The 12642-nt window shown below is 39.6% G+C and overlaps 1 protein-coding gene and 1 long non-coding RNA gene across 2 annotated transcripts; both read left to right on the top strand.

Annotated features, from left to right (window-relative positions):
- Positions 1–3465: 3465 nt before the first annotated feature.
- Positions 3466–4293, top strand: LOC146635648 (uncharacterized). The gene is made up of 3 exons (XR_014905272.1): positions 3466–3694; positions 3792–3903; positions 4211–4293. It is a non-coding gene; the product is annotated as an uncharacterized LOC146635648 (long non-coding RNA).
- A 1653-nt stretch (positions 4294–5946) lies between these two features.
- Positions 5947–11281, top strand: teni.1 (thiaminase I, tandem duplicate 1). The gene is given in 8 exon segments (XM_085350191.1): positions 5947–5962; positions 8270–8362; positions 8365–8438; positions 8558–8641; positions 8748–8930; positions 8932–8983; positions 11069–11177; positions 11251–11281. Coding segments are annotated over 8 exon segments (642 nt in total).
- Positions 11282–12642: the final 1361 nt, after the last annotated feature.

The raw sequence follows: 12642 nt of genomic DNA, 5'->3' as shown, positions 1-12642 counted from the left end.
CTATTAACGTGTGTTAATTATACACTTTCACATTTATATATTTTATAAGTGAATGCATTATATTCACATGTAAAATCCAGTCATCCCCAACTGGTCATGTCAGATAGCCTATGTGTTTATACATCACTTTACATTTAATCAGTGGTTAATCAGTAGCAGGACAAGCACTCGATCCCTGGCTGCTCCAGTCTGAATGCTAAAATATTCTTGGGGAAGATTCTGAACCTCGAGTTGATCTTATGCGTTCCTGCTGGAACTCCTTCAGTGAACTTCTGAAAATGTATAGTTTTAAATACTTTATATAATATTTCTTATTTTAGATAAGTGACCTATGGTAGTGGCTGAACTCGTGTTTTTAATTTCATTACATGAATGTTGTCTTTTTTTAAAAATTGAAACAACATTATTTCCGTGACCTGAAGCTGAAACTCAACACTGATTGGACAACATGTGTTGGAATTTAAAACTTAATTATACACCTTTTTGTGATTACATTGTACTTCAGAATTTACTGTTTTCTTTTTCACCTTTATGGTGGTTTAGTAATTCCCTTCAGATGTGGCAAGAGCCCTTTTGTGAATCTACATCTTCTCGGTGGCGGCACAGATGTTGTCAGGGAGTTCCATTTTTCCTGGCTTGCTTAAAAAGTGTGGTTAGGTACACTCATCATGTGTCACGGAGTGTGGGTTCGGTTGGTTCTACATTGTTCAGTTTATTATTATTTCTCATTATGTTTGTAGGTCTGAGTTACTTTCTCAATTTAGTTCCCAATCCTGTCAAGTCTGCCTCCACTCTGTTTATCACTTATCACTTGCCCTCCATTGTGTGCTTTGTGCTTAGCTCTGCTTCCTTCCATCTAAAGGACCATTTTCACAGCATTTGTTTTATTTGTTTGTTAAGACACTCAACACTTTCTGTGAATCTTTCAAGCATAAAAAACTGAAAAACGCCAACTAGATGATTTATGCAAGCATGTTTCCACCTCCATGCTTTACTGTGAGGATGGTGTTATTTGAATCATAATCACAAATGGGGAGTTGAGTTGAAGCCACAGAGCTTGATTTTAGTTTGGTCTGACCTCGGCACTTTCTCCCACGCCTTCTCTGAATCATTTAGACGTTCGCTGACAAACTCGAGGCGGGCCTGAACATGTGCCTTCTTTAGCAGCAGTGTTTTAATACATTAGTGTAGTGTGTTACCACTGGTGTTGTTAGTGACTGTGGTCCAAACTGCCTTCAGATCAGCCTTCAGAAAATCCTGCGTTTTCCCAGGATTTTCAAAACACTCTCGAAAACGCATACATTTGATGTGTGGACAGCGGAAACAGAGACTTTCTAAAATTATGACACATTTTAGTCATGTGATGCAGTCATGTGACCAATTAAACTAAGATAGCAGAGGGCATTATACAGCACTCTCACTCGCTTTTGCAACTTTTTACTTTCGTGTTACTCGCAGCAACAACTCCACCTCATTGTTAGTCCATTTAAAAAACTCGGTGCTTTTCCTCGACATTTTGCCGCGACATTTCAAAGAGCCGGAAAGTAAATAAACAGCAGACAGCAATGAGGCAGGTCGAATCGTCTTGCGTTTCATGCATGCGCAGGACTGGAATGCAGTGTTAGGGAGTAACGGAATACATGTACCGCCGTTACGTATTTAGAATACAAAATATGAGTAACTGTATTCCGTTACAGTTACCGTTTAAAAAGGTGGTATTCAGAATACAGTTACTTTGTTGAAATAAATGGATTACACTGCGGTACTTTCCTGTTTCATATTGTCGCGGGTCAGGACTGTTTGGGTTTTGTTTGACAGCTACGTTCTTTTGTTCCAGGCGGCAGCGTTACGGTTGCCATGGTTACAGGGCGACGCTCTCTCTCTCTGCGACTGTGTGCTTCCTGGGTGAGAGAGCGCCTTTTCGTTGTTGTTGTTGTTGTTGTGCTAAGCTAACAGGCAGAACGCTACAATCATAGCTCTAAAGAATGTAGCATCATGGGCAGTGTAGTCCATGTTGCAGGGAGAATGGACTGCCATACACGTTATGGGTCTGTGAGCGCGAGGAGGGAGAAAAAGGGGAGTGGAAAGGTACGAGTTGTCATCGAGGAAAAACGGGAGCTGGAAGCATGTAAATATAATAATAACCACTGCAGCCAAGAAGAGAGCTTGACGAGCCCAGTTATAAGTAAGCTATTCCCAGATAGCAAGGAGACATTGAACAGATGTTGATTTTCCATCTGAACCATCAGAATCATCAGGATTGAAATGTCAACACAAAACCAATGTTGAAACAACATTGAAATACTGATGAAACCTTACACTGACATTGAAATAACATTGATTCACTGTTGTTCTGTCATCGTTGATTGTTGATCTATTTATAGTTGACAAGGTGACAACAATCACGTTGAAAAACCATCGATTTATGGTTGAGCGGGAAATTAAAGCTGCTACCACTTGGACTATTCCGCAGCACCCCTATCACATTGGTACATCCCTCCAGGTAACCATTGTCTTGTACAGTAGAGCGGGACATTAGATTTACTCTCAGCGGAATTGACCGGAGAAGGCATCAGTTCATGCACTGCACTGGCCTGCGCCACGATTAGTATAAGGTAAGAATGAATGACTTTTGTTCTATTCGTTATTTCCACGGTTGCATTTGAATAACAGTAAAAAAAAAACCAAAACAAACTTGTTAATGTAAAGTTTCGGATAAAATGTGGGAGCCCGAAATTGTGTCTACTTTCATCTTACAATCCGGCAACAAATAAATTGCACTGCAAACAAAGTCTATCAACAAAGAAAACATTTTCGTTTCATACTTTTCCGTTATATTCCCTTACAAAGCTAGCTTTAACGCTTCGAGGGTTCCTTTGTTCTTGCCGTCGCCTCGGCGCTTGACCCAGACTTTCGCTCTGTAGTTGCTTTTTAGCATAGTACTACAAAAAATTGTAAATCTGTGATATATGATTGATAAACGTAAAGGTAACTGTATAAATGTGTTCAATGACTTTGTTACTTTTAATGATTGGAGAGCACCCGCTTCGATTCGCACTCAATTCAAACTTTACGCTGCACGCTCATCTAACTTTACGCTGCACGCTCACCTAACTTGCGTTTGCACCTTTTGTCCACACGTAAACTGCGTTTAGCATTTACATGTGGACGAGGAAGACGGAGAAAACGCAGCGTCAAAGGTGTGCGCCTATTTTGACGCCACACTGTGCGCCATGTTTTTGTCTCGGTGCCATGAATTCCTACAATGGCAGACTTAGACAAAATACTGTTAATTTTATTATCTTCAGTGTTTAAATGCTTACATATACGGGTTTGCTTGTAATTGTTGCCTATATACATTTTAAGCTATTATTTATTATTTAGTTCAATCAATAGATCAAGTTTTGTAGTGACTATGAAATATATTGTAATTATCTGTTTCCTGTTTATCCTAGACAGGGCAAAAAAGGACTCCAAATTAAAAAAAAGATAAAAATGAAAGACTGGTGCATTGTGCAGTTTAGCACTGGTGGTACAGAAATAGTCCCTAGATCATGGATAAATGGGGAGAAATTGTCATGGCCTCCATATCCTCCGTGAGACACATTCAGGATCCACGACGCAGTAAAGAGGAGAGTTCATCCTGGTGCAACATGGCTCACCTATGCACCAGTCCGACTTCTAATAAGCCATGGTGGGTATCATCTGGATTGGTGTTGTATAAATGTAACAATAACAAGTTTTTCGTGTCCTAATTTATGTCTGGCCATACATTGTGTTTGTACTTCCAGACACATTTCACGAAGCAGAACGCAGTCTTCAGAAATATCTAAGTGAACACTGTGATACGTCTGACCTTCAGTCCGAAGCTGAAACTCAGACCAGTCATAAAAGAAAGCACAAGTAAAACTTTTTTTATTTCACAAACATATCTTTGATTGCTAAGAATTTATGATCTTGTCTTTTATACATATCTGTGGTGCTTGCATACTGCAATATCACCACATAATATAGTCCAAAAAGTGGAAGCTTGTAAACTTTTTATAAATGCAAAGCCGTGTACACTTCAAAAATTCCTTGTATACTGTACCTTCTTGCACATCTCCGTTTCCTGTGTGTGTTGTTATAAATCAAACTGTAACTTTAGGAAAAAATATTCCAAAAGCACATTTGTAATTACTTATGACAGTTTTCAACTTTTTTTCTTTAGACCAAATCCCCTGTACACATATAGTGACTCAGAGGATGAGCAGCCCACAAAAAAATGGTTTCCCCAGGCCCCTCGAGTGAAAATACCAGGTAATAAAATACTGTCTAGTGTCTTTGTACATATCTGTGTGTGACACAAGGAAACGTTTGACAAGTTGTCTGTATTCTTAAATACTTAAAAAAAATTTATCTTTTTCTGTCAGACCTGACGAGAGCTGTTAACGAACTCCGTGAGGAGGTCAGAGCCATCCGCAATACCGGCTGCAATGAATCGGTAGATGCTGGGGTACTGCCTCTGGATTTGCCCTTGCACAACATTGAGGAGCTAAACAATGCAGAGGCAGCTCTTCAATCACAAGAGGCAAATAAGGCAATGGTAAGTATATAAAGGTTATGTACACTTTGTAACTATAAAGTGTAATAGCTGTCAGATGTGATTTAAATACATAACAACAGCCTGTTGGTTAAACACACAAGCACTTGCATACACATTTAAGACATGAGACACGCTAATTCCATCTCTTAAAATGTGTCTATAGGTGAGACGCTTTGCCTTGATTGGAGCCTGACGCAGCAGTTAGGGGCAAACTCTATGTCCGAGTTTGTCTTTGCACAAGCAGTGCAGAAATGGCTCCGATACGCCCCAGATCGTTTGGGTGGTGCAGGACGCACATCATGCAAAAAATTACAAACTTCTGTGAATCATATAAACGTAAATAGGAAACTGTCTTTTAATAAAGTATTTAGCAAACGAAACATGCCTATTGACCTTTTTTTGTTTATTTTTTTTCTCTGTTACATCACATGCAATGCTTTCTTATTTTAGGATATTAATATTGACATGATACATTGTGAGACATTTGGGTTTTTTTTATAAAGGGTGTCCAATTTAAGGAATAAGTACAATTATGTGTTTAGGTGGTTGAAGTATTGATGGAAACATGCAGTAGTTTAGTATTGGTTAAAATACCTATAAAGAAAGGTAGATTTCCAGTCATGATTTAACTGTTGTTTTAATAAAAAGCAACTGTGCGAAAGAGGTGGAAAATCAACACCATAGCTCAACAGTGTTTCAATATCAGAATCTGACATTGTTTCAATGTCAGCAGTATTAGAAAATATAACGTTGAATCAACGTCAGGTTTCAACATTGATTCAACATCAAAACCTGACGTTGTTTCAACGTTAAAAAAAGGGTGCAAGAGTGACGTTAGGTCAACGTCACACTTCAACGTTGATTCAATGACACAGCCTGATATTGACTCAACATTGTTTCAGTGTTTCCTTGCTATCTGGGTTAAGACTCGACTGTACACCGTGTTCGTGTTTTCCTCCGATAACAATAAGTTCCGTTGGAGCAGTCTTTCAACGCCTCTCTCTGTCTCTCACAAGAAAAGTTGACCCACACAACAAAGTAAAGCTATTTTTCGGCTACGAGCCTACAGGGACCCCGCCGTATTAGTCAGAGGTCCCTTTACTACAGTTCGGAGTCGCCTTCAGTAATAGTAATAAATCACACAGCAATAGTAGTAAAAAGCATGATAATATATTAAGTAATCCAAAGTATTCAGAATACGTTACTGTCATTGAGTAACGTAACGGAATACGTTACAGAATACATTTTGGGGCATGTATTCTGTATTCTGTAATGGAATACATTTTAAAAGTAACCTTCCCAACACTGCTGGAATGTAAGTGTTTTCGGCCATTTCAATGTGGACGCACAACTATGTGAAAATGACTGAAAGCGCTGGTGTGGACACAAAATGCTGTTTTCAAATCTAGCGTGGGCATAGCCTTAATCTGGCCAGCATGTCCTGGTCTGCCCCAGGGCCTCACACCCCACCCGGGAGGTGCCAGCAACGCATTCCTGCCAGATGCCTGAACCACCTTTACTGGGTCCTTTCTATGTGGAGGAGTAGAAGCTCTTCTCTGAGCCCCCTTCCAGATGGCTGAACAGCTAAACTCCTCGCTTTATCTCTACGAGAGAAGCCAGCCACACTTTGGAAGAAGTCTACTTGTGTCTAAAAGTCTTTTTCTAACACATCTCAGAGCTCCTCCCCAGTGTTGGTCAAGTTACTTGAAAAAAGTAATCAGTAACTAATTACTGATTACTTCCCCAAAAAAGTAATCCCGTTACTTTACTGATTACTTATTTTCAAAAGTAATTAATTACTTAGTTACTTAGTTACTTTTTAAAAACACGATTTACAACCTGAATAGGTGATAAAGCGATAGATCTTTCAGCCCAATTCTACTTTTTCTACATAATCCATCATACAAAATGTAATCAAATGGAAAAGACTCTTTAAAACTTGTTTTATTAGTTTTAATCTTTTAACTTTATGCATCAAGCAAAAATTTAATTATATGCAACATTCTCTGACTGGAAGAAATTTGTTTAATATTTAAACCTATTTTCCGCATATTCCAGCACATAAAATGTTTTTTTTTGTGTTTACACTCAGTCTTTCAAATAGATGCAAGTAAAACACAGCAGAAAATAAATAAAGTCAGACTCAGCGGTCCTTTTGCTCTATTTTCACCTGTAAAGCAGGAGTAGGGTAGGCGGAGGTTTATCCTGGTGCAGGTGTGCCGCGGTCAGTGTGTTTCTCTGTGAGTTTCCCATTACGTCGTTGCGCACTCTGAGCTTGTTTAGGGGTTTTTTTTTCGCTGTAAAAAGTTTTCTTCCCACGCACAATGCTAATGGACGCTAATGTTTTTGTCACTTTTTATGGAATCAAACTTAAAGTAAGGTCAGTACTTCCACGCTTTAAACGCTGCACGCTCATACTCTCTCCCGCACTCGATTGTTGATCCATTGTTGATCTGCACACAGCTGTTGTCACGAACGTCGCACTGGCTTACATTCTCGCAAAAAAAATCACGGTTTTAGTAACGCAGTAACGCAGCGTTCCTACGGTAAAGTAACGGTACTCTAATTACCGTTTTTGCAATAGTAATCCCGTACTTTACCCGTTACTTGAAAAAAGTAATCGGATTACAGTAACGTGTTACTGCCCATCTCTGCTCCTCCCACACCTGAGTTCTTTGCTTCAGCCAACATGTTCCTTGCTCGTTTCTCCTTTTTTCTAAACTGAGCACCTGATGGCTTTGAACTTTTCTTGTCCATCTTCCATTGGTTTTAATTTTGGACTCCAGTATGAACACAAATCCACCAACTTGAGGATCGCCACAACATAACCTAACAGACCTACACCTTAGTTCACAGATTCACTTTGTCTAGGGTTCTGGGATTTCACACAACCCAGGATTCAAATCATGATTACATAATGGGCTTGGATTTACAACATTATGAACCCCTTTCCACGGGTTGTGTTTGAGACATTAAATCATCAAAATATAAAATATAAATTTTAAATTGTTATTGATCCCTTTACCTCTAGTCCTAAAGTGTATATTTATTTTCTTACTCTTCTTATATATATTGTTTGTTTACTTGCACTGCTGTAACTGGAGCCTCGTCGTCTCGTCTCTCTATATACTGGACTGTATGTAGCGGAGTTGACAATAAAATTGACTTTGACTTAGGCAGCGAGCAGGCGCACCGAGGGCTCTCGCGCTCACTTTTCGCGTATAGAATTTCGATAAAACATCGGTGCAAATTATAAGTCTGTATCATGATCTCTGGTGTTTTCGTGTTTGTTGTTTTGTTTTATTTTGCGAGTTGGTTATTAGATGCTGCTCCAGCCACCAGTGAATCCCCCGCCGCCCCGCCCTCTCCTCCGTGTGCCGGCGTGCCGCAAGCAGCAGGCGCACCTCGCAAACGGAGGGCGCCGTTACTCCCAGCAAAAGGGCGATAGAAAACCAATCAGTGCCTGTACCATTCCTAATATGCGCTGGCTGATGTCGGGGCAGCATGAGAACGAGCAATTCCCCCCCCCCTCCCCCCGATGCCCGTGATGCCGCCCCGGGCAACCGCCCGTGTCGCCCCTATGAAAAACCGCTACTACACACCTGTGTGTTCATGGCCCTAGTGGCCATTAGAGGAACTGCAGCTTTAGAAGTACGTTCACTAGTGTCCCGCCTGCTCACTCAGATATTGCCCCTGGCGTGGATTTGTTTGATGTCCTTTGGAGCAAAAGCGATGCACTAGCAGAGGAGCTCCACTCGTACTCCTTCCTCAGAGAGCTGTGACAGAGCAGTGCTACTCCAGCTTCATGCAGCAGGAGGCGCTGTATTTGACCCGAGTGAGAAGCACTCTGGAGGTATGAGGTCACCATGTTTATCCCAGAATCAGCGGCTGTGAATGTTCTTACAACCTTTTCCAGACCAGCTCTTTTCATAGACTTTCAGACTTCAGCTCCTTCTTTGACTTTTCTTGCAGGTCCTGATTCGTAATCGAGAGGAGACTGACGACATTAGGCCACTGCTGCTGGACACACTTAAACGCTACAGCAGCACAAACCAGGTGAAACCATTTTCCTGCAGCAGTCAAAAGAAAAACACACCACTGAAACAACAGATCATGCAAAATGAATTAAATTAATTGTGATTCACTCTGTCCTGTCCTTCAGAGCCTCCTGGCTTCACCTCCCCCACAGTGGCTCCATTGTCCTCTCCAACTGTACCACTCTGTGGTTTTGGAGGAGCCGGTTTATTGGTTAGTGGCTCTGTCGGCCCGGCCCTGTCTACGTTGCTTCCTGGCTCAAGAACTGCTTGAAGAGCTACTGATTTCCAGGTCCATGACTAACAGCTTCTAGCTTCTACCAGGAGTGGAGCAAAGACAGTCTGAAGGAGGTCAGACATATATATGTATGTATATATATGTGTATATATACATATGTATATACACATGTCTGACCTCCTTCAGTATGTATATGTGTATATATATATATGTATATACTATAATATTGGCCATATTATATTTACATTACCACAGTGAGATGATTTTAGTCTCATGAACAACATTAACTAATTGTTATTTACTAACTAATCTTAAATGACTGTTCAGCACAGAAATGAAGCCCAACAATCATGTTTTAGAGTCCTGTGGTCTCTGCCTCAGATACTCAACTAAAGTGATGTCATGACAACAATGAATGACCAACAAAACATTTTTCTCCTTCATTTCTGTCAAACAAAGCTGTATGTAACGTTTCTCGCGATTAGTATCATGGTTGCTAGGCAACCTGAACAGCGCGACAAAGGCTAGACCGTCCCATTTCACAGGCCTCTCACTTCCGCACTTCTCGTACTTATAGTACGCACCGTACGTAGTATGCATAGTGCGCGTCCTTCAAGCGTGCAGACCCTGAATTGGGACTCAGCCTTTGTGTATTTAAGTCGTGTCTTGTGTTGTAGTAGTTGCTGGTCCGTCTGTGTATCCACCATGCTTCATCTGTGTGTTCTCCCTGCTGTCCGTCGTCATTTACCGCTGCTCATCCTCCTTCGTGTTCAGGTCCTGGTTTGTGTTCAATAGTTTAGTAGTCCTCAGTTTAAATAGTCTTCAGTCCCGTTTGCTGTTTCTCCATTTGCATTTTGTGTTCAATAAACCACCTCACCTTCACGAGTGCCTGCGACTTGATTCTCCTTTAATATTTCCACACGACTCACTCTACTCGCCGTGACAAGTACATGGTTGTGAAGCAGGTCATATAAAGCTTTTACTAATTTTCATATTTGGTGTGACCTTGATTGATTTTGAACTGATTTAAATTGAAGTTAAAATGCCTCGAGCTGTTATTGGTGTCTGCCATCCAGCGTTGGTCCAGTCACTTTTAAAAAAAAGTAATTAGTTCCTGAGTGCTTATTACTTTATTGATTACTTATTTTCAAAGGGAATTTGTTACTTACTTACTTTTTTAAAACATGATACACAACCTGAATAGGTAATAAAGCAATAGATCCTTAAGCTCAGTTCTATTTTTTTTGCATAATCCGTCATATAAAAGGTAATGAAATGAAAAAGTCTCCTTTTAAAACTTGTTTTAATCTTTTAACTTTATGCACATTGCATAAATATTAAGTTATATGCAACATTTTCCGACTGGAAGAAAATCTTTAACATTTAAACCAATTCTCTGCATATTCCAGCAAATAAAATAAAATAACTTTTATGTTTACACTCATTCTTTCAAACAGATGAGAGTAAAACACAGCAAAAAATAAAGTCAAAGATTCAGTGGCACTAAATTCTGTCACTCTTAAATCTACTGTCACATGTTTAGCAGGAGGTGGAGGTTTGCCCGGTGCCACAGAGGTCATGTCAGTGGGAGGATCTGTGTGAATTTCACATGCCCGTGGCAGTGCTTGCTCAGATTTGAAGTTTAATTTTTCTCTGTAAAAAGAAGTTTTCTTCCTACGCAGAGTGAACAGCGGATGCTAACGTTTTTGTCACTTTTTATGGAATCAAACTCAAAGTAATGTCAGTACTTCCACGCTTTAAACACTGCACGCTCATACTCTCTCCTGCACTAAGACACTCTCACAAACAAAATCACGGTTCAGTAACGCAATAATGCAGAGTTCTTACAAGAAATTAACAGTAATCTAATTACGTTTTTGCAATAGTAATCCCTTACTTTACTCGTTGCTTGAAAAAAGTAATCAGATTATGTGTCACTGCCCACCTCTGCTACCATCACACAAAATTTGGACATGATGTCTTGAAAACTGTGGACACTAGACAGACAAACAGAGCTGATTATATCCCTCATCCTTTAGAAGGGTGAACAATGATGCAGAGAGGAAACACAGTGAGATCCTAAATGTTCCAGTTTTCCTTTTTCTTAGTGTACCATCTCTGCTTATCAACTTTTGAGCTTTTGTGTTTTGCTTTTCTTCTTGTGATGACAACAAACAGCCTTTTTTTACTCCCTCTTTCTCTCTCTGTGACACAGGTACAAAAAGGTGATAAAGGAGAATCAGGATCATATGGATGCATTTAAAGCCATCAATATCTTCAGAGAGCACATGATGGCCCAGAAGGCTTTCTACAAGGCTCTGTAAGAACATATCAGTGCGCGTCTCTTTGTTTTCTGTTGCCTGGAGTTTCTAATGTGTGCGTCTCTGCTGCAGGGTCTGTTCATCTGAAGAAGGCAAACAATGAAGAAGTAAAGCAAGGTGGGTCAGCTTTACTGTAGAGTCGGCAAACTGTCAAATGAATTACCTTGATTATTCTTGTTTGGTTTCAAAGCTCAGCTCAGTCTTTCTGTTTTCAGCAGTTTTATGGACAAGTGCATGTTTTTTTGCCTGCAGACAGACGTCACTGCTGGGATGAAGGAAACAACTTTAACTCTCTTCAATCAAGAAAGCTTGATGCTGCGTACTGAGAAGCTTGGAAAGAAAAGCAACTGGACTTCTTTGTTTCACGTTTCATCTCTGAGGTGAAACATCTTCAAGAAACTCAAAGAGGTCCAGTCAGTATTCTTTTCAAGCTCTTTGGATTACCATGACCTGGATAACTGAGAACCTACACAGGCAATAACTACATTGTCAATTCTATTCTATTGAATTGCACAGAATCAGAACAACAGTCCTCTCGAGTCACTTTATTTCGTAAGGCAGACTATCTCACAGAGGTGTGCATCTGTTTACATTCTGGGTCCTTTTTCAGTATTTGTCCTCTTTTTGCATTCTGACACATTCAGTGGTGGTTTGTTGTTCTTTGAACTCTTCTCTATCCTCTTTTCTGAAATTCATGAAAAAGGGAACAAAATGTTCAGAAAGAGATATAAAATTACAGATTCACATTGATAGTTTTGGTATTATCCTACCTACAGACAGTCCTGGTAGACGTTGTCAAACCCAGTAACCTATCTCACAAATTTAAAGAACATGATCTGGGAATTAGATTCTTCAAAATGTTATGTGTTGTTTCTCCCCCCTTTGAACCAAATCTTCTGTTTTTTAATATACCTTGCCCAGGTTGTTTTTGCTAATGAGCAAACAGATTATGTATTAGATTTGAGATATGAAACATTTAATAAAAACACTGTAAAATGTTTAAGTTAAAACACAGTAATTTAGAAGGGAAAAATGTGAAGCATGAGAAAAGATAAAATCTGTTATAAAATCTGTTATGGGTTAAAGCATGTAAACCTATTCTAACAGAAACCCTAAATAAATAAAATAAAAATAAAACCCTCAAATAAAATAAAACCCTCAAATTCTAAATTTGTGCAAAGCGTTGTGTTGCCATTTTAATCCAAAGGGAGAAAAACCATTGAAACTCTTTATTCATGTGTGTTTATGTTTAAAGAACCCTGCATCGTAATAACAGACCATTTCAAACGGCTGTCTTTGTCTCCCCCTGCAGGCTTAAATAGGACATTGCACCCTTTTAAAGATCTCTGCAAAGTAATTGAGTACTACTATTAGTACTACACTTATCCAACTTTACTACTACCTTACATTATTACCAATGCTACCATTTAGGAATACTGTCATTGCTTTCATTTCTAATACTGC

Source organism: Diplotaxodon limnothrissa, linkage group LG3 (assembly GCF_057381915.1).
Source record: "Diplotaxodon limnothrissa isolate DT_005_m linkage group LG3, D_limnothrissa_male_GT1.1, whole genome shotgun sequence".
Taxonomy (NCBI): Eukaryota; Metazoa; Chordata; class Actinopteri; order Cichliformes; family Cichlidae; genus Diplotaxodon; species Diplotaxodon limnothrissa.
Note: the sequence above shows the minus strand (reverse complement) of the source record. Positions and strands in the feature narration are given on the sequence as shown.